This window comes from Petromyzon marinus, chromosome 3, assembly GCF_048934315.1.
Source record: "Petromyzon marinus isolate PM22_M1 ecotype Great Lakes invasive population chromosome 3, UKy_Petmar_22M1.pri1.0, whole genome shotgun sequence".
Taxonomy (NCBI): Eukaryota; Metazoa; Chordata; class Hyperoartia; order Petromyzontiformes; family Petromyzontidae; genus Petromyzon; species Petromyzon marinus.
Genome location: NC_133669.1, coordinates 23,748,699 through 23,772,735, shown reverse-complemented (window position 1 = coordinate 23,772,735; position 24,037 = coordinate 23,748,699). Strand labels below are relative to the sequence as shown.

The 24,037-nt window shown below is 53.5% G+C and overlaps 1 protein-coding gene across 1 annotated transcript in view; it reads right to left on the bottom strand.

Annotated features, from left to right (window-relative positions):
- The window catches only part of MEGF8 (multiple EGF like domains 8), a 64,265-nt gene that overhangs the window by 10,300 nt on the left and 29,928 nt on the right, over positions 1 to 24,037 (bottom strand). Inside the window, exons 15-36 of the mRNA XM_032979816.2 lie at positions 22,027 to 22,236; positions 21,476 to 21,649; positions 20,809 to 21,051; positions 19,925 to 20,028; positions 19,173 to 19,304; positions 18,344 to 18,457; positions 17,533 to 17,784; positions 16,558 to 16,742; positions 16,141 to 16,354; positions 14,632 to 14,890; positions 13,550 to 13,694; positions 12,687 to 12,940; positions 11,977 to 12,087; positions 11,384 to 11,499; positions 9,591 to 9,822; positions 8,114 to 8,285; positions 6,976 to 7,139; positions 6,099 to 6,243; positions 4,929 to 5,169; positions 4,292 to 4,415; positions 2,640 to 2,850; positions 1,701 to 1,915 (exon numbers count right to left, since the gene is read on the bottom strand). Coding sequence (XP_032835707.2) covers positions 1,701 to 1,915; positions 2,640 to 2,850; positions 4,292 to 4,415; positions 4,929 to 5,169; positions 6,099 to 6,243; positions 6,976 to 7,139; positions 8,114 to 8,285; positions 9,591 to 9,822; positions 11,384 to 11,499; positions 11,977 to 12,087; positions 12,687 to 12,940; positions 13,550 to 13,694; positions 14,632 to 14,890; positions 16,141 to 16,354; positions 16,558 to 16,742; positions 17,533 to 17,784; positions 18,344 to 18,457; positions 19,173 to 19,304; positions 19,925 to 20,028; positions 20,809 to 21,051; positions 21,476 to 21,649; positions 22,027 to 22,236 — 4,017 coding nt within the window. The remainder of the gene's footprint in view (positions 1 to 1,700; positions 1,916 to 2,639; positions 2,851 to 4,291; positions 4,416 to 4,928; positions 5,170 to 6,098; positions 6,244 to 6,975; positions 7,140 to 8,113; positions 8,286 to 9,590; positions 9,823 to 11,383; positions 11,500 to 11,976; positions 12,088 to 12,686; positions 12,941 to 13,549; positions 13,695 to 14,631; positions 14,891 to 16,140; positions 16,355 to 16,557; positions 16,743 to 17,532; positions 17,785 to 18,343; positions 18,458 to 19,172; positions 19,305 to 19,924; positions 20,029 to 20,808; positions 21,052 to 21,475; positions 21,650 to 22,026; positions 22,237 to 24,037) is intronic.

Sequence of the window (24,037 nt, the reverse complement as noted above, 5' to 3'; positions counted from 1 at the left end):
GTGAGGTGGCCCGACCGCTAACTTGCAGCATCAGCCCCCAACAAGGTCACCATTTACCGCCGTCACCGTCTGAATGTCGGGTCGAACGCGAGACTCATTAATGTGCCGCGCAAGACAACGAATGCAAACGCCTGCACAGGCATTCACCAAATCGGCCTCCTGCCACCGAGACACACATATAGTCAAATGAGCGGCGGTTAGAAAAATGTGTAATTGTGTAATACGTGAACGTTTATTGAGATTATTATTGTTTTTAAGTTAATGTACGACAACTGAAGTAGTAACAGGATACGTAGTTGATGAGTACGCACTTTTTATGTGCACACACTGGGTGTCAGGAAGTCACCAGAACACCCTACGCTGTGAGTAAACATTTAACCAAATTGCTTAACAGCATCAACCACAACATTTGTAATAATATCCCACAATTAATCAATCACAAGACTACATTTCTGAATGACTGCGAGAGCCACATGCGCTTTTCCTGAGCGAAAATCGATTGCTTTGGGTAAACAGTGGCAGGAGGTGGTGTGTCGTATATGGCTAAAGAACCGGGAACACATTTTTAAAAATGCAATTTTACGTTGCTTTCCAAGTCTTGGAAAAAGTTCAGTATCCAGTAGAGTCCCAACACTTTTTACACCAACTTATTACCCTCCAGTGCCAGCCAATCACTGCAACTGAAGTCTATTGTGTGTTTACAATTGCATACCAATGTAGTAAGAGACTGAATTTCACAGCCCCCTTTGTCAATAGAATGCTGGGTGCAGGACTTCCCATGCTGTCAGTTTAATACGTAGGCTTTCACGACCAATATCATCCATCAAATGTTTTTTTCTGGGTTAGAGCGCGTAAATATAAATGTGTCGTTAAACCCCCCCATCACCCGGCACAGTCAATTAGTAAGGTTTGTCACGTAAACAGAACATGCCAATTCGTTACACCGGTGTGTTGGAGAGCTAATCCACAACATTTACAATGCTGTGTCAGTCACTGGGTCTATGAGGGACAGTGAAGAGGTGGGAGCCCCCAGGGATGGTTCAGATATTGCCCGCCACTGCCCCACCGACTGAATTAAGAATGTATTTTTCCCCCCCAGAGCTAATGAAGAGCAGGCCCAATTCCCAATTGTTGAAAATAAACAATCGTATAATCCCCCCAGTGACCTATAATACAAATTATGATTTCTGAGCCATCACATTGTAAACAAGACACGCGAGTGGGTACGGCGCTGATGTGATTGTCAATCCACTGCTGGATGATGGCTTTACCTATGCTGTGAGGGTCATACGGGCTATTTTACCATACTTCACCACGCTGGTCAGTGTAAATAGGTGAAGGCAAGGATAACAGGTGTAGGGGGCATAGAAGCACAAACAACAAAAGGATCTTGATGAACTGCCCTCTGCTGTCCATCACGACGAAGGTAATGACGTGACAGCTCATGACAGTGGTCACCGGTCCAAGCATTATCCAGGCTCAACCCTGCTAGGCTTTCGTTGCTCCGATGAGATCGTCAAAATTCCGGGTGTTTCGGCCGTAGGTGGGGTAACGGGGAACTGGGTTATTAGAAAAGGCGACAGAGCACGCAACAACTACCTCTGGGCATACGCGAACCCGGGAACCATTTGCCGTGAGGCAGGATTGCTACCACCGTGCCCACCCTGTCCTCCCACGCCGCTGGTCCACACCCACTGTACCTGCCGCAGGGCCCCGCTCCACACACACTCCTGCCACCCGCCACTGGCGCCCTTGGCCTTCGTGCAGTCCTCGCACGTGGTCAGGCCGTGGCACGGCACGGGGCAGGCGAGCGGCGGGGAGGACTCGACGCGCAGGGGCGACGCGCTGCGCAGCGACTCGCTCAGGCACCGCCAGTTGTACGCCGGCTGCACGTTAATGCGCCACGATTCCCCTGCTACAAGAGACAAGTCGTGGGGAGGGGGCAGTAGTGGGGGGGTTTGGAAATCGTTCATTCCGGAAGTCTTGATGGCATGTGGAGCGCCACCCCGTGTGAAGAGAGGGGGGAGGGGGCAGGAGTGGGGGGGTGGAAATCGTTCATTCCGGAAGTCTTGATGCCATGTGGAGCGCCACCCCGTGTGAAGAGAACATCCTCTGGATGGCAGTATTGTAGAACTATCTTTGAGATGCTTTGAATTTCATTTTATCCACTAAGGTCACTCCGCCTTCTCACGCGCCCTGCTATAAAGATGTTCGCCGTTTGCCAAGCAAAATTAAATGTTTGTAATTCCCAGGACAGGAAGCATGCTGAATTAAAAGATCCAATGGAATTATATTTTGCGCAGCCGGTGGTTACAGGAATATAACCATAAACGGGCCATATATTTTTTTACCCGGTTTACCGGGGTGGGGGGTGGAGCAACTGCTCGAATTCGGACGCAGAACCTCAGCGGTGTGCGGTGAACCCCCGGGAGCTGCCCGGGAACTCCTCGTGGCACCGTTTGGTATTGCACTTAGACCAGGCCAACGTGGCGGGGGGGGGGGGGCTCTCTGTGGTGGTCCTGCGCCGATAAAGACCCAAAATACCGGCCACACTGACGCAGCCCGCCAATCCTCACAGCCCTTCCCAGCAACCACAGAGGGGTGCTGGCCCAGGCCTAGCCTACCCGGGCCGCTCTTACCCGTCCTCTGGAAGTGCCGCGACCACATGCAGCTGCCGGCGGCCAGGCACTTGGTGCAGTCGGAGGCCTCGCACGTGGCCTCGGGGCACGCGCCCGCCTGGATCGCGTCGCTCCGCTGCTGCCTCTCGCCGCAGGCGGTGGCGTCGCCACAGTCGCTCTCGTGCCACACGCACGCCGCGGTCGCTGGGCACGGCGCGCACCACTTGCACACCTGCGCGTTCGCGAGGTAAAACGCACTCGTTCGCACGCTCGCTCGCACGCACGCACGCACGCACTCGCACGCGGAGCTTGGACCGTAGGGCTCTTCCCAAGTGATTTTCTGCTCAAACCGGCAAGCATCGAGGTCGGTGCACATCTACTGTTTGCAGAGCTCTTGAGACAAAGATGGAAAATCTGCATTCCTATTGCCTCCACAGTGCAATCACACTCTTGAATTCCCCATGCAAAGAGGTATTCATTTTATCGACCACAATAGGGTGATGGGCTGAGTCACTGTTTTGTGTATTGTCTTGAGATCTGGTAGCCATGAGACACCTTATAAAGCCACTGTGTTGTATTGCCGTATGTGTGTTTAAATTTTTTTGCGCCCTATGTCGCCAAACCGTGCCAATCGGATGTGCATTCTGTGCGATTGAAACACTGTATACACATCTCGGTGCGTATATACACGTAAAGGTAGATAATTTATGCAGTGCATTGCTTAATCCATTTCGGATCATGGCTCCTCAAAGATCGTATTGCCTCGGGTGCTTTTTATCTCGAAAATAATCTGCCTGTTAAAACGCATAGAAAAAAAACCGAGTAACTGAATGTTAAACTCAAAGAGTAAACATTGCCTGCCACAATGAGAAATACTTTGCGCGGCGCATTTGCTTATCGAGGAGCCATGGTGGTGCGCATCTTTCCCAACTGACAGGACATTAAACGGAGCGTTAAACAAATACCCACATCGGCCTCCCTGAACAACAACAGATGGTGCGCACTGCTCCTCCGCAGCGACTGCCGGGAGAGTTGCGTGAGAGATTCCTCGCTGGGCACGTGCCGTGTTGCACCCCGCAAGGGAAGGGCGCAGCTCCTGGGAACTTCTTACCCACAGGGAGTTTGCCGTGATGATGGCAATGCTCCCAGTTACGATGGTCGTCAGCAAAGCCACAGTTATTTGATCCCACTACAGTACGTTGTATGCCGTGGGACTCGTTGTTACTGCCCTGGCTGCCTCGGCTGCCCCAGGGCCTCATTGGTATTGTTGTTGTTGTTGGTACTGGACCCCAATTGCTTGGTCCTGAGCTGTGTCGCGGTGTTGATCGTAATGCTCTCTCTCTCTCTCTCATGTGTCTCTTGGCCTGGCCCCCCCCTCCCCGTGCCTGCTGCCCCATACCCTCATGCCGGTTCTTTTTCTTCTGACAAAAAAGGTAAATTGTGCGTTTTGTGCGACCCCTCGATCAATATGACCCAACTTTCAAACAGACAAGCGCCGATTAGCGACACAAGTTCGCCCTCAAGTGACTGACGCGCGAACGCTCTCGACCGCAGCTGGAAAGCACGAGCGGGATGGCACCCTCGCAAATGGGAACGAGCACGGCGCGTCCCCGCCGGCGCTGTGTGCGCGTTTGTGTTGGGGGGGGGGGGGGGGGGGTTGCTTGTTGGCTCACAGGTTGGAGGCTGAGCTCGGCCGGGTGGCGTGACTGGCACTCGGGGCACGACGTCCGCAGGCGGCACTCCGAGTCGGACGCTGCTGCCACGCGACACGTCACGTTCACCGTCGCGCAGCCGTGCCTGCGGGGGGGGGGGGGGGGCGGGGGCGGGACGGGACGCTCGTGAGCGTTCAGCGTTCAGCGTTGTTCAGCGGGCGCACATCCATGCACTGCTGAACAGAGGCAACGGATTCGAGACTGCCGGCGGATTTTCTTCCAGCGGCCCACGATCGTTAATAGTAATAATGATAATAATGACTCACGGGCGTTTGTCAATCCATTGCTATGGACCTCCCCACTCCGTGCCAGCTGTGAGGGTTGTTTGGATATACTTTACCACGCAGGTCAGTGTGGGTTAGTGAAGGTGAGAAGCGTAGACGCGGGATCATAAAGGTGCAGTGGACGTTGCTTAACTGCCCTCTGCTGTCCACAACTTCTCCCCGTAGCAGCCTGTAACACCTACTGCACGCGTGGTGGTCACTCATCCAAGCACTACCGAGGCTGTGGGTGGCTGGGGGTGGGGCACGGGGGGGCACGGGGGGGTGGGGGGGCCAGGACCGGTCCCGACGTCGCTCGTCACACCCTCGGCGGTCACCTCTCGGCTTCCTCTCGCGAGCGGCAGGAGGCGTGGCGCCCGTCGAGGCACCAGGCACAGCCGGCCGCGCCGCAGGGGCCCGGGTCGGCGAGCAGCACGCAGGGGTCGCGCGGTAGAGAGAGGGCTCCCATCTGACCCCGGGCCACGCCGTCCACGCCCCCGACCACGAGCACGCGACCCCCGACCTCCACGGCCGCCGAGGCCGTCATCCTCTCCATCGGCTCACCTGCCATCCTCCCGTCTTTACGAAAGAATAAAAAAATAAAAATATATACATTTAACTTGCCGGGCGAGTAAAGAATCAGGCACACATCTGTACAATTTCGACTTTTCTCAGAGGTCAATGTAAAAAAAGAAATTGTATAACAAAAGTATAACTTTAAATGCAATTTTTTTTCACCGTTTTCAGTTGATTTACAATTCTCTATTTGCAACCGAGAAAAAAATCAACGCATACAAATGTATGATGCCTACTCGATTTCAACTGGGGGTGACCTGCATCAAATATAAAAAGCCATTATATTTTATAGATAGCAAAGGATGCATATGGGAATTCACTTCAAACAGATGTGCATTTCATTCCAGCTTACATCATTCGTTTTGCATGGCCTGAAACTTAAACAGAGTAAATTGATATTTATTCCATCATCACTAATACTAACACAGCGATTCTAATACGAACACAAAGCGATTCTAATACAAACACAAAGCGATTCTAATATGAACACAGAGCGATTCTAATACGAACACAAAGTGATTCTAATACGAACACAGAGCGATTGTAATACAAACACAGCGATTCTAATACTAACACAGAGCGATTCTAATACCAACACAGAGCGATTCTAATACGAACACAGAGCGATTCTAATACGAACACAGAGCGATTCTAATACGAACACAGAGCGATTCTAATACAAACACAAAGCGATTCTAATATGAACACAGAGCGATTCTAATACGAACACAGAGCGATTCTAATATAATCAGAGCGCAATTCTAAGACCGCACCTCCAATTAGCGAGGATCCCTAGGTACGGTGCGAAAGAAGTTCACGAATCAACAGCGATGTCTACACTAGCAAATAGCCCAGTGACATGAGCAGCTTTGACGACCACACCGTCTACAGCGGACAAACTCAGGGGCTGCTCTGGCTGTGCGTGCCGTCACCGATGTCCTCCGCGTTGATCCACGTATTGCAGTCGATGCGATAGAGAAGCAGGTCGCGGGAGAAGTTCTGGGCATCAGCGCGTCCCCCCAACACCACCATGGCATCACCGAGGAGGGCGGCAGCGTGGAAATATCGCGGAGCGGGCTGCGGAAGACACAAGAGATGATCGCCGCTTTCGAAAAACGCCATCGGGTTGAGCGAACTCGACACAGTCGCCGCTCGAATCACAACGGCAAAATAAAACTGGCGGCTGCCATGGAGGGTGCCCGCATGGCTTCCCGGGTCGGAGCGACCGAGCTGGCAACACTGAGATTCTGGGCTCAAAATGGGCGGTCGACCACAATGGCATTAAGCGCCGTTAGCCGACGGCCTCTAGTCCGGCCATACATTTCCTGCACCAAAGTGGCGTTCGTATTACAAATGAGATTTTTCACTTAATTTGGCAAAAAATTGCAGCTCTCGTGAAAACATTTATGTAAAAAAAGCTTCAGTTTGACTGCCGTGTGCTATACAGTTAGGCAACGCGTGAGAAAGTGCAGCGGCCCCCTTGAGAGGATCAGAGTTGTCAGAGGTCTTCCGGCTTTCCCACAAGGACAATCTCCAACACCGGGCAGCGCACCACTCTGCGTGTACCGGGGATCACTTGAAAAGGGATCTCCTAAAGTAGCGAGGCAAATTTCGCTTTCCGCCGACCGTTTTTCTAAACAGAGTGGCGGTTGCACCTCCCTGCGAGCTTTCAGAGTCGACGTTTGCCTTGCCCCGTGGCGCGAAGCCGAGAGCGCACCTGGTGTAAGAATTGTAAGAAAGGTAAAGACGTCGCCGCGTGTGCGACCGCGGTGACGGGTGTTCGGTGTCGAGGTGGCGGCAGGCCCCCACCTTGGCGTTCCTCGCTGGGCTGACGAGGCTCCAGTTGGAGGAGGGGTAGTGGAAGGCGTGCAGCTCGTCGGAGACGCCCACGGAGTTGAGGGCGTAGCGGTAACCGCCGAACACAAACAAGGCCTGGGTGGCGCTGTGGTACACGCTGGTGTGGCCATATAGTCCTGGCGGCAGGCAAGGGGGGGTGGGTGGCAACGATTCAGTGGTGACGCTACGCAAATGCGTTGCTTGATTTAGCATTTCGTTCACTCATATTTGCCCGTGTCATTCAAGCAATTATTGGGGTAATCTCCCAGTTACATGCTAATTTCTGACTTTAACATCCTGCTAATCTATCACATTAACACAGCTATTTCAATGCTAAATTCTTCTGTTTATATGTAAACTCCTTTGTCAAGGCGCTCTGCTCCTCCCACCCAGCTTAAAAGACGCTGCGAAGCTTAGCAGTGTTCATTGAAACGCTGTCGTCCCGACAGTTCTGTTCCTTCACCTGAAGAAGGCTACTTGTGTTGTGGCCGAAACGTCGTGAGAATTTTATTATGTTTTATTTTTATTATTTTATTTCCATTCTACGTGACTTTACCGAAAGAACCAAGAAGATGAATCCCTGCAGTCACGAAAGCTTTAAATCGAAAAATTATTGGGCAATTGAGAGAATGCAAATGACTTAATAAAGAAAACGACTACTATTACCAATTATTACACTCTCTAATCCACTGGATTACTGGTCGAGCTATAACAACATGGAATGTCATTATGAGAACGCAAGGGGCGACGCTGTCACCAGCACCATGTGAGGCCCATAGTCAGGGCTGGCCACACACCTTGGGCTGAATAGCGATGCAAAACCAAACGGCGCCTGCCTGCCAGGAGGTGCCTGGGTGGCTCAAGGGTCAGAGGCCACACCACTGAGCTCTTGGGCTCAACGTGGAATGTCCAACAGCGGCTCAAAGACCAACAATGTAAATGAGCTACACCGATTATACTCATTTGCTTTGATGTGGGTACACCTTGCCACCGCACTATTATCATGAACGGGCATAAGGGCAGGGTTGGCTGCGGCCCAAGGCGTGGATTTATGTCGCGCCTGGGGCACAAGGCCGCTCGCAGTCGCTGCGTGAGCTTGTTCGGAAAATACCGGTTGGGGGGGAGCCCCCCGTGGCGAGGGGCAGCCACGCCGCCCGTGCCGCGCTGTACTCGTACACGTGGCTGTTGAAGCCGTTCTCCTGCGAGTATCCGCCGACCAGCAGCAGAGAGTCGCCCTCTCGTTCCGACAGCGTGTGGCCAGCCACCGGGGGCAGCGTCCCCGACTTGTGGTGCACACGTGTCACACGCACACACACACGGGAACGCGCGCGCACGCACGCACGCACAAGGACACGCACGCATGGACACACACACAAATATACGCACGCATGCACAGACGCAAGCACAGGGACGTGCACGCGCAGACACTCACACGCAGATACACGAATCCATACACGGACACAAGCACAAGGGCATGGATGCATGGACACACGCACGCAATGCACAGCATTACGAAGCACAAAACTCAATAACCGCCATTAACAAACGCGCAACATTGAGCTGCAGAGATCTCATTGGGAGCTGTCCTGAGTAGAGGTCTAACTAATTCATTGTGTTACCTCTTAGCGCAAGGAGGGTTTAGCTGGGCTGACAGTGCACCACCGTAAGTGAGGTAAGGGCTCGGAGTTGTCAACGCTTGCCAATAAAATACAGTGCTCGGCGGTGGGGGTACAATCTCCTCGCTCCCGTGACATGGCTTTGAAGCTTTTTTTTTATTCCTCAAATTTTTGTCTTCGTTAAAAAAAAAAAAACCTAATTAATCCCTGAGGGAACACAATCTTTGAAGATTTATTTATTTACGCATGCGAGAAGGAATTTTTTTGTTGTTGGGTTTGTTTAAAAAAAAAAAAGCAAGCTGTGTGCATGCGTCACTACGAACGCAACGACGGCTAGCGGCAGGGGGAGTGCGCCGTGCGCGCTCGGCGAGATGGAGCCTTTGAACACTGTCGCTCACGAGTGAGCGGGAGAGTCCCTCGGCTGGAGACGCAGCGGCTGTGCCTACAGCACGGCCGCTCCCCCTGAGAGAGAGAGACCTCAAACAGTGATTTCCTCCGGAACATGGGCAAAGGTGCTTCAGTTAGCCACTGTCCCGCCGAAGAAGCGCGCTCTCTTTCTCTCTCTCTCAATCACCGCGTTAAATATCCAATTTCGTTTGCGTCATTTCTTTGACGCTCATCAACGTTTTTTTTTTTTGTGGCCGCCGCGGGTAATTTAAATGATCCGTTGGAACACCGTTGCCAATGACGGCGGCTGGAGCCCAGGAGCCACCTTGCACTTCTACGCTCGCTGCGATCGATCCTTTACACAACCACTGCAGCAGGGGTAGATTAAAACGTGGGGTTTGGAATATAATAATCATAATAAAGAATAAGTTGTTTGCTGAGGGCATCTATGCCAATCATTGGAAAAAGTCGTGCTGGCTCTTGGACATATCCGAATGAATACTTCGCATCACGAAGTATTCATTCGGTATAAAACCGTCGAAAGTTGATAATAAATAAATAAAAAAAACAAAGACTGTCCTCCACCTCAATTCTTTGCCAGGTGAGAGCGGACGTGTTGAATGCCCAGGTGTCGTTGGCGACGCCAGCTGAAGTGATCCCACCGACCACGATCATGAGGCCTCGGGCACCAAACCAAGCGGCCGCGTGGAAGTACCGGGCGCTGGGACTCAAGCTGGCGCTGCCGCCGGCCGCTGCCACCATCGACGACGGTTGCACTTCCTCCCACGATCCGGCCGCGAGCTCCGAAGCGTTGTACCTTATCGCGCGTACCGCGACAACAGTAGCACATAAAGTGTAACCGTGTCGATTTGTCAACCATCGTCCGACACCGTTGAATACGAATTCTCTCTCAAGCGTTTTTCACCACGGCTGGCCATTTAGTTGCAAAACAATCGCCCTGGAAGTTTCTTAGGAAGGATTTTTTTCCCCCCTTCTAATTGTCCGGAGGAAACACGCACCAGAGGGCATGCACCTCAGAGCTTAGGAGAGATTAAATCAGCTGTTGTGCAGGAGTGAGGTGGATTGTTAAATCGATAGATTGAGAGAGATGGCGACGGCTTGGGAAGGCCTTCACCTGGCATTTAATAGAGCATAGCTTGCTATGATTACAGTGTTCGTAGTAGCAACGGCAGCAGAGTATACGAGCCTACGCTTTAAAACCAATGCAGCTGCTGGCAATGAACAGTATGTGAAGATAAAGTCTGACGTTTTCTCAGAAGCAAAAGGGAAAACACATTTCACATTAAAGCAAAAGACATGTCCCATCGCAGATGTCCGCAGGAAAAATCAGCATCGTGTTAATCACCGATCTCTTTTTCTAGTGTGACTTTCGACAAGACCAAAGCGTGTCCACCATGCAGCAGCTGTGGGATTTGGCAGGGGGTGCAAAGCGCTGTGGTGGCATCAACAACCGGGGCCACGGCGAGACACCTTGACCCTAAACTTTGAATCCACAGTGAATGCATCTCAAGGCATCGATCGTACAACTAAGGCAAGGGATAAACAGCCTACGTACTCATGTAAAGCCAACCAAAAAAATAACATATTATTATTAACATATTATTGGTGATCTGGTTCCATCTGTAAAAGATGTGATTCCGGACATACAGAACCCTGGGGTCTACAAACTAAATTGCCTTTGTGGTAGTAGTTACATTGGAGAAACCAAACGACATGTCTCGGACCGCATTCGTGAACACAAAGCAGACCTAAAACACGGTAGGACCAACACCTCGGCCGTGGCAGATCACTGTTAATTCAGTAGGCTCACATGACATTGATTTCTCCAAGACAGAGGTTCTTTGCAAGCCATCGGGCTACCATGAGAGATTCGTTCATGAGGCTATCCACATATACAAACACAGAGACAATTTCAACCGAGAAGATGGATTCTGGCTTAGCAATCATTGGAAGGATTTGATAAACCATTTCGGGTCTTAACTGATTGTTCATGCTTACGGTGGCTTTCAGACCGTATCCATTATTTTCGTCTCCCCCCTCCTCTTTTCCGAACATAGATGGACTCGTCCATCTGAATAACTGCCAAATCGCTCTCCGTGGTGCTAACGTAAAAAAAAACGCCACTTTTTTCAAATTTTCTTGCTGTGGTTTTCACACCTGATGATGATTGCTTGTGTTGCAGTCGAAACGTCGTGAGAATTTTATTGTTTTATGTTTTTATTATTCTATTGTTTCCCTTCTACGTGACTTTACTGAAAGAACCAAGAATATGAATCCCTGCAGTCACGAAAGCTTTAAATAAAAAAAATGAACGTGAAGTGAAAGGTAAAATATGCCAACGGTTTGAACCGTCTCACCTGTGCAGGTCTCCGATTATCCCGAGCGACGGGGAGTAGCCTCCAAACAGCAACAACGTCTTGCTGGGCCCGGCCACGAGCGAGTGGCCAAAGCGTTTAACCACGTGTCCGTTTACCTGCGATGGCAACGAGAGGTAAAAGCGGTCAGGAGACAGGCCGCGTTCATTTAAAAAGAGCATGTTTTTATTTTATTAAAAATGTTATCGCTAGCCGTAAAAATACGCTACCGCGCTCTCATTTCCAAAGCAGCAGACACCGGAAGGATTATATATATATCAAAAGTGTCACAAATTAATGTCAGGCCTACGTTGTAATCCCATGCCAGTTCGCTAATCTATGTTGCTCATCGCATAAATACGGACTACTCAGTTGAAATGTTAATTCATTAAAGGAGTCTTTTGGTATGTTTTGTAATTTCTTTAATAAGAAAAGCAGACCTGGCCAGGATATTTTTGCGAGCCCAAATAGGCGCTTCCTGTGTCTTGATATATCCATGTGCAATGAGCGGTAAGGTCTGCGTGTACAATTTATGAGGTTTAAACCTCCCGGGGCAAGGAACTATGCACGCCAGAGTAGTTTTAACGCTGTCTGACCCCTTCAATGAACGAGTCCATGAGTAGCTCCCACAGTCCCCAGTCGGGGTCCCTGGTAGAGTTGCAGTCTGGCCCAGAATAGTTGGCGCTGCAAACACATGTCCTGCTGACCTGCAAGATGGCAGTGGACACAGAGGCACGGGTTAATGGAAAAGGAGTGCCTCTAAATAATTAATCGCTTGCTTCACAGTGCGTGAAGAGAGCCTCTTCAGCTACAGCATTATCATCATCATCATTGTCATAGTAGTAATCATAAAAATAATAGTAAATTAAATTCTGCATACAATTTAACATTTTAATAAGCATGTGAGAACTCATTCAGGGAGAAAGTAGCTTTCGCAAAAGAGGACGTGCAGATAAAAAAAAACATTATTAACTTTGTAACAAATGTAGCGCCAGTTCCCCTGCTAAACCAGCTGCACCAAGCTTCAGTCGCCCAGCCTTGCAAATCACACGCAAGTAACAGAATATGGAAATTACTGTTTGAAATCGAACGTTCGTAGGCGCGAATAGAAACGCCTTTGGTATATCTATATATTGTTGGCACGCTCCTTCACGTGATGCTCTGGGTGGAGGGACCCCCAAATGTGTTCCCTGCATACACGGGAAAAGAATGTGGGGGGGGGGGGGGTTCTCTCCACCTGGTGCTCCGTTCCCGTCTCACGTGACGAGCCAATCGTGCTGCTTGCCAGCTCGCCCGCACGCCTTACCGGGTGGCACCAGCCGCGGCCGAGCTCCTGGCCACACGAGCCGGGGCAGCTCTGGGCGCTGCAGTCGGGGCCGCCGTACCCGGCCGGGCACACGCAGCGTCCATCCTGGCACACCCTCCCCGCCAAGCACAGGCCGCTTTCCCCGCCGGCTCCCGCGTCGCCGTCGCACGCGGCCACGGTGAACGTGGCGTTGAAGCCCATCGTGCCGCCGGACGGGCCCGAGAAGTTTCCCTGCACGTACACCGTCAGGATGCCTGCTCCCGCGAAGGGACACGTTACAGGCGTGGCGCACGATTGTGGATTAATATCGGCGATGCCTGAACACGACGCTGTAAGCCGTGCAGAAAGAGTGGGCGTGTTTAATTCTACATGGAGAGGTAGTCGATCGTAGGTCTCAATCCGAGTCTAACGGGTCTTCTGTATTAGATGAATCCATAGGAATGTGGGAATGAATTTAATCATGAAGAGGAGGGCCAATACGTGCCTCGCAGGTGTATTTTTGTTTCTTGTTTTACTTCTCACATCGAGTCACTAAGTCACTGTGAATGCACAACACTGACCAGTGAACACTACACGCATGTTTTCTCAATCATCGCATTTTACACCACCGGGGAATGTCAACGTATACATTTGAAAATCCATACACCGTCCGCAGTCGTACACCAAACGAGAAAAACGACAATGATGAATTCACTTAAAGTTAAAACTTCCATTGTCAGAATTGTCTGCGGGGGTCAGGCGTTTAATTTTGCTCACAAATCCCTACAATTGGGCAATCTCGATTGGGGGTCCACGAATATAAATGCTCCCCCATTCCCCTGGGCCCCCTTTGTGAGCCCCGTGCATCTGTCGCGCCATCCAACCTGAAAGTGCCTCCACGGAGAGCGCTTGCCCGCTTCCCCCTCCACATAGGGCAGCGATCAGGCTGGGGTCGGCCCACACGGCCTGCTGCGTCGCGCCACTGCTCAGGAAATTGGGGACGCCGTCATAAACGTAGACATAGTCCCTCTGCAGAGACAAGGCGGGGGGGGGGGATGGCAGGGTGGAGGGGGGGCAGGGCAATGACAAATATTGACAAATGTTACAGTCGGAACCGGTGAAAATCCACAAAGCCACGAACAGCCAAGGGTTAATTTCTCAACGAATATTTTTCAGGTCGCTCATAGACTGGAGTTGACACGTGGCTATTAGCCACAATGGATGTGGTGTGCTGGCCGAGGACATTTTTTGGGTCACTGACCCATACATTCCCGGCTGAAATTAAGCCCTGGTAACAACATCAGACAGTGCCCAAGAGGCTGATGGATTATTGTTGTTGTTGTGAGGACACACTCAAATGAACATTTTATTTATTTATGTACCCATGATCCTCTATGACAATGCGTACGTTTTTATAGACTTTGTTTATGCTTGAGGGCCCCATTGTTTAAAGGGAGTGCCTTTGCCGATGACATCTTGCAACCAAGAAAGTATTTGTTTAACAAGCCTGACTTCCAATGAGAACTAGAAAGTCGAAATACATTTGAGAATTTGCTTCCTTAAACGAATGCTCCTGCATAACGTTGGCCTGGACATCTAAGCAGCTGAATACGAAACATTTCATTTGTTTATGCAGAGCGACGGTCAAGTCTAGCACTCTAACAGCGGACGTGGCCGCTCGGTAATACTCCGATAATTAATGATGTAATCGCGTAATCCTCTGAAATTAATGAGCCTGAAAATGCTTTGCGAGCTCCGTCTGCCCCGTTTTTAAATCAGTGCTTTCCTTCTCACAGATGGTTCTCTCACGGCACCGTCGTCGGCTGACCGTCCAAAGTAACAAAACATTTTACTTGAAATGTTAACCAGTTCAGCATGGGGTAGAGGCAGAAAGGAGCTGGGTGGGCGGGCGGTGCAGAGGGCCGCGAGGGCTGGAGTTGCACCACGCTGCCATGGGTCACCTCACCCCGCACTGCAGGCTCATGTTCGGCTCCGGGCGGAAGACGATGGGCGGCGGCAGTCGGGGCTGGACGTCGCGACTGGCGGGGTGCGGCGAGGGCGAGCTCACCGCCGCCGTCGACGACGCTGCGTGCAGTACCCACACGCAGTAGGCATGGCCGCCGGGCGCCACGCCGGCGCCCCACGCGGAGCCCAGTGCCGACGAGCCCCCCACGTCGTAGAGGAAGGAGCGACCGTCGCATGCCAGGTAGCACCTCCCGCCGGCCCTGCGCGGTGGACACCACGCGGCGGTGGCGGCGCGGTACGGCGCGTGACGGTGGCGCGTTAGTTGCAGAGCGACCGAAAAAATATCTTAGTCTCAAGCGTGGTTTTATTTTGGTCGGGCCACGTGTTGAGAATTTATTCTTGCTCTTTGGTTCTACCAAAGAGTATGGATCCTTGCAGTCACGAAAGCTTTAAATCTAGAATTTATTCTTGGGCTTCGGCCACGCGCTACCACGGGCAATTTCAGGAGTTGAGTCAACTACAACCAGGAATACCGCGATTGGACTTTGCAAGCCGTTGCGAAAAACCAACATGCCATGTATTATTGTGCTGTGAATTTCACGCAACGTGACTTCACCACCGGTTAGTAAAAAAATATATGTAATGCAAGCATATGATTTGCATATAATCTGCGTCCATAATAAATTGGTTAATATTTTCTCTCAGACTATGAGAGTAAGAATCGATATTGAGCAATCAATCATCGCACACCTAGTTGCTACTCATGGCCAACAATAAATTCTCCAATCACATCCTTTGTTTGGTGTGAGCTTCACATCTGCCAAGGACGCCAAATGACACTTTGTGGTATTGACGTGTGGGACAAATTGGATCCACCAAGATAATTACAAATACGCCCCTGGTATCTCCGCACCTCTGATTAGCATGGTTGGCTATGTATGATGCGAAAGAAGCTCAACATACATACATTCGACTGCTCGAGCAAGTGCTATTAAGCAAGAACCAATTAGGCCCAGTGCAGGATCGGCGTCAATGCAGCAGCACTCCAGGAAATGACTTTAGGCTAAGCAAACCACAGCCAGGCTGAAATTGATGTGTGTGGCCGAAAATGTAACCCAGATTGACAGGATTGTAGAGCGGTACAAGACGCAAAGCACACACGCGCACAATGCATGTATTTAGAATGCGTGTCGCCACAATAGAGTGCTGTGGTGCTGTATCCCTTATCGGTATAATGCAACGCCACCTTGGTCAAATTTCAACCATCGTTTGCCATCTATCCACTGCTGCATGAAGGCCTTTGCCAAGTGGTCGCACAGTACACACCACCCCGTGACGGTGCGAGCTCATCTCACTTCCTCCCTTTTCCAAGCGAGGTCATCCTCTCGGGCGTGATCCCGTTGCCAGCCTCACCCAATGGCAGGGCCATCCCCTTCCCCTCCACCCACCCACCCACCCACACCCACACCAAGTTCTAGCGAAGGGCGGCACGCAGCCCCGCGGCGCTGACCTCGGATCGCCGTAGAAGCCCGGGCGGCACCGGTCGCAGCGCTCCCCCTCCGTGTCGCCCGCGCAGTAGCAGGCGCCCGAGGTCACGTCGCACTCGCCGCGCGCCGAGTCCCCGTGCCCATTGCATTGGCACGGGTGGCACCCCGTGGCCCTCTGCACGGCGCTCCCGTAGCTGCCCGTGCGGCACAGCTGGCAGCGGTCGCCCGTCGTCCACTCTGCGCGCGTCGCACGCCGTGGTCGCGCGCTTTCGGTTAAGGTGACCGCGCGAGAGCAAAATAAACTGGAGCACAGCGACGGAGCGAAGAGAAGTCGGAGCGAAGACAACGCGCGGTGTGCCACGGATGGAATATCGGCGCGAGAGAAGGGCCGTTCTGCTGCAAACGAACATCGGCTCGGGACGAATTCTCACGGCGCCTACCCTGGCACTCGTCGCAGCGGCCGACCCCCGCGGAGCACGCGCTGTGGAGGTTGCAGCCGCAGTTGACGTCGCACTCCTCGCCGGACGCGTTGGTCTGCAGGGACGTGGACGTCCAGCCCAGGTCGCACTGGCACACGAAGTCCGGGGGCCCGCTGCACTTCCCGTGCTGGCAGTGGTTGTAGCACCTACCGATAACAATGACGACCATAATGAGAATGTACGAAGGCACACAGAGGCTCAGCACACAGGGAAGGGCTCTCTTCATTGACACGTCCAGCTTCCAGTCTCGGCCGCCATCTTATCCTGCTTTCACCTCTAACCTCTCAAATAATCCCTGCTATGCCTCCTCTCCTCCCTCTGACACGTTCCCACCCCCTGTCCATGGATGAGACAGCTCTGCTGTTTTGTGCCTTTTTAATATGGGTGCTTATAACACCCTTAAAATAACAAGAGCAGTTTTAGCTACGAATAGCGATGAGACTCCATTTCATTATTCGTCCCTGCACAAGCGGTTCGTTCCATCGCCCATGAGAGGTTAAGCGCATTAGAGGGACAAACTTACAAAGGCTCACACCCTGCGCTACATCACAGACAATTTAAGCTCAGTCGATGCAAATTATAATCAAGCAACGGTTAGTCCCTAAGGTTATTAAACAATAGCTTGTAACAGGCAATAAGATGTATGCATATAGAAGTTTGGTGAATTATTTGGCGATGTTGCTGCATTGGCAGTGGTGCACACGCACAAATAACAAAGATCCCCCATATAGCCTTAACAGACTGTTGGGGAAAGTGCTGATAGCGAGCACCTCTAAAGGCCGGCACGGTACACGAGGGGGTAGGTGGACAGTGCCACGCCCGGCCACCTTTTTATCCGTAGTGGACCTAGGGGAAGCCCAGGACCAGTTCAGATAATTGTCACTGGTGTTGGCCGTGGGTGGGAGTCGGGTCGCCGGGTTCGTAGCGCGTACGTACGTCTTGTTGCAGTGCACGACGCCGTCGCCCTGGAAGCCACGCTGGCACTGGCAGGTGAACGAGTCGGGGGTGTTGACGCACGAGGCATTGGCGTGGCAGTTGTCCAGGCGCAGGGTACACTCCTCCACATCGGGGCAGGCGCCGTACGACCAGGCCACCTCTTGGTCCGTGCCAACGTCCGCGTGCGCCGCTCGCACCTCCAGCGAGCAGTTACCTCCGAAGGACGGGCCCTCGAAGTCTCCCAGGAGGCACCTGCGGGCACAGCCCCCACGCATCGGTCCCACAACTGACCTGCTGCGGAACGCTTTCGCAGCAGCTGCAGCCGTTGTTGGAATTAATGTTTTGACAAAAGGTTCCAGTTGCCTTCATTATCATCATCATCAACATCGCCGCCATCGGCCACGATCGATCCTTTGCTGTGGATTAAGGCCTCTCCAAGCCGTCGTGCCACCCCTTATCGGTTCTGCGATGTGGCATTCCCCCGAACGGTGGCTCTACGCACAGCCCGATTTTGTCGCTCCTTATCCGTGGTGGACTTCCTCTTGCGTTAATTCTCTGCCCTGGCTGCCATTCCGACGTTAGTCTTGACCACCCCCATCACCCCTACCTGCAAACGAATCGAATTATGAATCGCAACGTTGATCGTGAAAATCCTCGGCGTGAAACTAAACGTCCCTAACCTCCGCAGTGCTCTCCGATCCGCGTGTTCCTCTTTCATTCTCCGTGCGGAGATTACCGAGCGCTCCCCATCGCGCCGTTGGTTCGCGGCGCCTTCCAGCAGACGGGACCGCGTCACCACGGCGGCGCTTACCGGCCCTTGGTGGGGTTGGCCACGCTCCAGCACCATCCGCACTGGAAGCTCTGCAGGCAGTCGTTGCACTTGTCGAAGCTCGAGCAGTTGGGGCACAGGCGTAATGACGTCACGCTGCAAAGAATGAGAATCAGGCTTATTTGTACTGGAGGAATCCAGACGTCCAGTCGGAACAGATCGGAAACGTTAAAACGAATAATACAAAAACACGATAGGACTGCAAATAGGGGGACAACACGAAAAGCTTTTACCGTGTAAAAATGCCACCGAGCCACTGGGAGGGCACGGCTTTACTTCACGTGGTCTCGAACCTCAACCAACTGGAACTAAAATGAGTGCTCGGTGTGGTGGGTTTACATTAAATGTGTAAAGTGTACAAAAAAAATCTGGTTGCACTCATGCAGCAAAATTGATTTGTATAACGCTACAAATTGACCTTCTAAGATTTTAATTAAAAGTTCAAGAGTTCATGTGACCACGACACGTTCAGCGTTCAGGCGAGGGTTCGCCACGATTCATGATAATGGTGGTTTCCTGCGTCTCATCTATACCCTATCATTTGTATTTGTTCTCACTTTCCTGTCGAGCCTGTACAATGCTGTCTGCCCGATTACGTGGCACATTCAGTTTTGCAGACCATTCGCGAGCAACTTGCACAGACGTTGGACAGTGCATAATGACGCGCGGAATTCCCCGTGCATTCATATCATGATCGTGAACATCTCTTTAAATTGATTCAAATCGAACGAATGTGCGCTTGGGTGACAATGAGAGTTGGGGCCGGGGTTGAACCCGGTTGCACTTGGAAGGTAGCCACAGCAGTGCCCACCTGTCCAGCCAGTTGCGGCACTGCCCGTTGGGGTACTTGGCGAGGTAGATGGAAAAGGGGAAGCACTCGGAGGTGGAGGCGCACCAGGCGCACTCGCTGTACTCGGACAGGCACTCCGAGCACGAGCGCATTCTGCAAGGCACGAGACAAAGACTCCGCGTCACAATGTGACGTTCACGCGCGCTCAGGAACCGCAGTGCGCTTGAGCCACATGGTCATGTCATTGTTGTTATTCCATTGTTCTTAAAATTGTTCAGTCAGTGTATATGAGATGAAGAATATGCTGGGGACACTTGTATAGCGGTGCGTGAGGAATCGGTGGTTCTGCCCTGGCTGCCCCTGAGGCTTGTTGTTGTAAGTTGTTGTTGTTTGTCCTGGGCCCGTCCTAGGCTGTGCTGCGTCTTGCTTGCTCTCCTCCCTGCCTTGACACCAACGTATTCCCATTCGACCCAATCCTTCCTTGTGTGGTGGATAAAACAGGCTGCCTTGGAAGCAAGTCAGTGAACCCTTGGCACCCGCGTCTGTCCCATGACCTCCTGCCAGCGAGCCTTCGACACTTTAAGTGGCCTCAAAGTGCACGTAGCCCGGCACAAGCGCCGTGGTCATGTCACCGGCACCTAGTGGCGAATGGCGGCTGTTGTTGTTGTTGTTGATGTGTTCTCATGAGCATTCCTGGACTTGTGTGTATTGAACTGTGCTCTTGAGCGTACAACTCATGTGTACGTGTGCTTGTTCTGTTTTCAAAGACTTACTCATAGCAGGGTTTGAGGCAGCTCTTGGGGTCTTGTACTGCACCTTGAATCCTCCCCCTCCGTATGCACACCAGGTCCTTGCTCAGCCACTCACACAGGCCATCCTGGGCAGAGAAAGTACATTTTCACTAAATAACTTTTTCTTTCCCTTGAATGGAGAGTGATTTCTGCAATGACATTAACAATTTAAAATAATATTTTCTTCACCAGGTTCATAACACAAAGACAAAGGTGCCCCGTATAGCCTTAACAGGCTGTTTGGGGCAAGTGCTGTTAGCGAGCACCTATGAGAAGGCCGGCTCGGCGCATGAGGGATCAGGTGGCAAACACCATGCCCGGCTGCCTTGGTCTCTCCAGTGGCGATGTTTACACATTGCCCAGGTACTCATTTGAGGCTGAGTCAACCGGTTGAGAAAATCGTCACTAGTGTTGGTGGCTGTGAGTGGAAATCGAACTCGGGCCGCCGGTTTCGTAGCACAACGCGCTAACCGCCGCACTCTCGCTCCCCACGCACATGGAGACAGAAACAAAGATCCCCCATATAGCCTTAACAGACTGTAGGGGCAAGTGCTGTTAGCGAGCACCTATGAAGGCCGGAACGGTACACGAGGGGGTGGGTGGCCAGCACCACGCCCGACCGCCTTTGTCTCCCTAGTGGCAATGTTTACACACCGCACCAGGTACTAATTTGAGGCTGAGTCGACCTAGGGGAGGCCCAGGACCGGTTCAGATAATCGTCACTGGTGTTGGCCGTGAGCGGGAATCGAACCCGGGTCGCCAGGTTCATAGCGCAGCGCGCTAACCGCTACACTACCGCTCCCCACGCACACGGAGACACACACACGGTGGCACACACACGGTGGCACGTGCATGCGCAGACGCACCTGCGTGCAGGAGCGGCAGTCCGTGCGGACGTAGCACAGCGAGCACTCCTCGGGCATGAGCATCGGAGCCACCTCCACGCCGCCCTCGGCAGCGCACGCGGCTCCCGCCGGGCCCAGCCGGTGCTGACAGGACGCCTTGACGGGGCACCAGCCGCACAGCTGATCGGAGAGGCACGCCGGGCAGTTTGAGTGCTGGTCACAGTCGCCCGATTTGTAAGGTTCCAAGTGCAGACTCTTGATTGGCTGTGGGGAGACCGACAAGGGAGAGGCACGTTCGTATGCACATTGCGAGCTGCTGCTGCTGCTGTTCACAGGCGAGCGTTAACATCACACATTGGTTTAGGCACATCTGATCAGGCGCCTCAACGGTACAGCGAGTGGAAGATTGTGAGTTCAAATCCTGGGTGGGTGGTGGGGGGTGCTTAACTCAGACGATCATACCTCCGGGGTCTATACAGTTTGTAATACTTTGTGGGGATGTCAACAGTGGTTGTCCTATGGGGAGACTCACCCCTGCCATAGGGATGCGGAATTACAGCCACTGGCTCGGAGCTGCGAACCGGGCGATGAGCACCGATGCCTCGAAGCTCATTTGAGCAGGGAGATGTCTCAACCCGTTTTATCGGTCATGACAGCGGGCAGGTCAACAAGACGCGCGCTCACGTACCCTACTGTCAATGTTGTCCGTGTTCCACGTGAGACCCATTCTGCTCTCCAGGTTGGAGGAGCTGTCCTGCTGGCCTTCCATCACGAACAGGTATCGGCTGCTCCGAGCGGAGTTTGGAAGCGTTACGTCGTCCTTCTCCAGGTTTGGCGACAACGATATTTTCGCCTCCAACGTCTAGGCCGAGGGAACACGTTGACGAGCTCAGCGAGACGGCAGGAACGCGATTGTCTAAATCAGAGTTTGCTAACCGACAGCTCGGAGGGGGGGTGGTTAGACGTGGCCCACGAGAGGCTCTCGGAGTGGTCCCCAGAAAGAGATATTGATTGCCGAGATGAAGACGCGGAGACAGGTGACATCGAGATAACCGAGAGATGAGAGAGCTGCAGACAACACGTTTCAGATGAGAGGTGACGATGCAAAGACACCATGACTCCATATGACGCTGCAACCTCTGCAACGAGAGACACGTGACGTCACGTGGCACGCCATCGCACGTTCATCTTTACAATGCGGCCCGCCGGAGTCGAGTAACCGAGCTTGAGGATACTGACCAGGTTGGCGAGGGAACTGGAGTTTGGAGTTGAGCCCAGCAGGAACCGGGCGTTGATGTTCATCACCTCCACGGAGAGCTGGAGCAAGAATCCGAGAGTGTGGAGGAAGCCGCGGTAGACGGCCGTCACGTTGGCGTTCTCTCGGCCGTCCCGGCCACGCACCAACAGCAGCGCCGGAAGCACCGTGCTCACGTTCTGGATCACGTACACCTGCGGCAAGTCGGCAGACGTCGCTCACTCGCTCGTTCACTCCCGCTCGCTCGCTCGTTCACTCCCGCTCGCTCGCTCGTTCACTCCCGCTCGCTCGCTCGTTCACTCCCGCTCGCTCGCTCGTTCACTCCCGCTCGCTCGCTCGTTCACTCCCGCTCGCTCGCTCGTTCACTCCCGCTCGCTCGCTCGTTCACTCCCGCTCGCTCGCTCGTTCACTCCCGCTCGCTCGCTCGTTCACTCCCGCTCGCTCGCTCGTTCACTCCCGCTCGCTCGCTCGTTCACTCCCGCTCGCTCGCTCGTTCACTCCCGCTCGCTCGCTCGTTCACTCCCGCTCGCTCGCTCGTTCACTCCCGCTCGCTCGCTCGTTCACTCCCGCTCGCTCGCTCGTTCACTCCCGCTCGCTCGCTCGTTCACTCCCGCTCGCTCGCTCGTTCACTCCCGCTCGCTCGCTCGTTCACTCCCGCTCGCTCGCTCGTTCACTCCCGCTCGCTCGCTCGTTCACTCCCGCTCGCTCGCTCGTTCACTCCCGCTCGCTCGCTCGTTCACTCCCGCTCGCTCGCTCGTTCACTCCCGCTCGCTCGCTCGTTCACTCCCGCTCGCTCGCTCGTTCACTCCCGCTCGCTCGCTCGTTCACTCCCGCTCGCTCGCTCGTTCACTCCCGCTCGCTCGCTCGTTCACTCCCGCTCGCTCGCTCGTTCACTCCCGCTCGCTCGCTCGTTCACTCCCGCTCGCTCGCTCGTTCACTCCCGCTCGCTCGCTCGTTCACTCCCGCTCGCTCGCTCGTTCACTCCCGCTCGCTCGCTCGTTCACTCCCGCTCGCTCGCTCGTTCACTCCCGCTCGCTCGCTCGTTCACTCCCGCTCGCTCGCTCGTTCACTCCCGCTCGCTCGCTCGTTCACTCCCGCTCGCTCGCTCGTTCACTCCCGCTCGCTCGCTCGTTCACTCCCGCTCGCTCGCTCGTTCACTCCCGCTCGCTCGCTCGTTCACTCCCGCTCGCTCGCTCGTTCACTCCCGCTCGCTCGCTCGTTCACTCCCGCTCGCTCGCTCGTTCACTCCCGCTCGCTCGCTCGTTCACTCCCGCTCGCTCGCTCGTTCACTCCCGCTCGCTCGCTCGTTCACTCCCGGTCGCTCGCTCGTTCACTCCCGGTCGCTCGCTCGTTCACTCCCGGTCGCTCGCTCGTTCACTCCCGGTCGCTCGCTCGTTCACTCCCGGTCGCTCGCTCGTTCACTCCCGGTCGCTCGCTCGTTCACTCCCGGTCGCTCGCTCGTTCACTCCCGGTCGCTCGCTCGTTCACTCCCGGTCGCTCGCTCGTTCACTACCGGTCGCTCGCTCGTTCACTACCGGTCGCTCGTTCACTCCCGGTCGCTCGCTCGTTCACTACCGGTCGCTCGTTCACTCCCGGTCGCTCGTTCACTCCCGGTCGCTCGCTCGTTCACTCCCGGTCGTTCGCTCGTTCACTCCCGTCGCTCGCTCATTCACTCCCGGTCGCTCGCTCATTCACTCCCGGTCGCTCGCTCATTCACTCCCGGTCGCTCGCTCATTCACTCCCGGTCGCTCGCTCATTCACTCCCGGCCGCTCGCTCATTCACTCCTGGTCGCTCGCTCATTCACTCCCGGTCGCTCGCTCATTCACTACCGGTGGCTCGCTCATTCACTCCCGGTCGCTCGCTCATTCACTCCAGTCACTCGTTCGCCGGCGGTCGTCGCCTCCATATCACTATTCTATAGTTACCACCATGGTTACTGTTCACGTAAACTTCACTCATTGATTCCTCCAGCCATGTTGAGGACTTGCGCTACC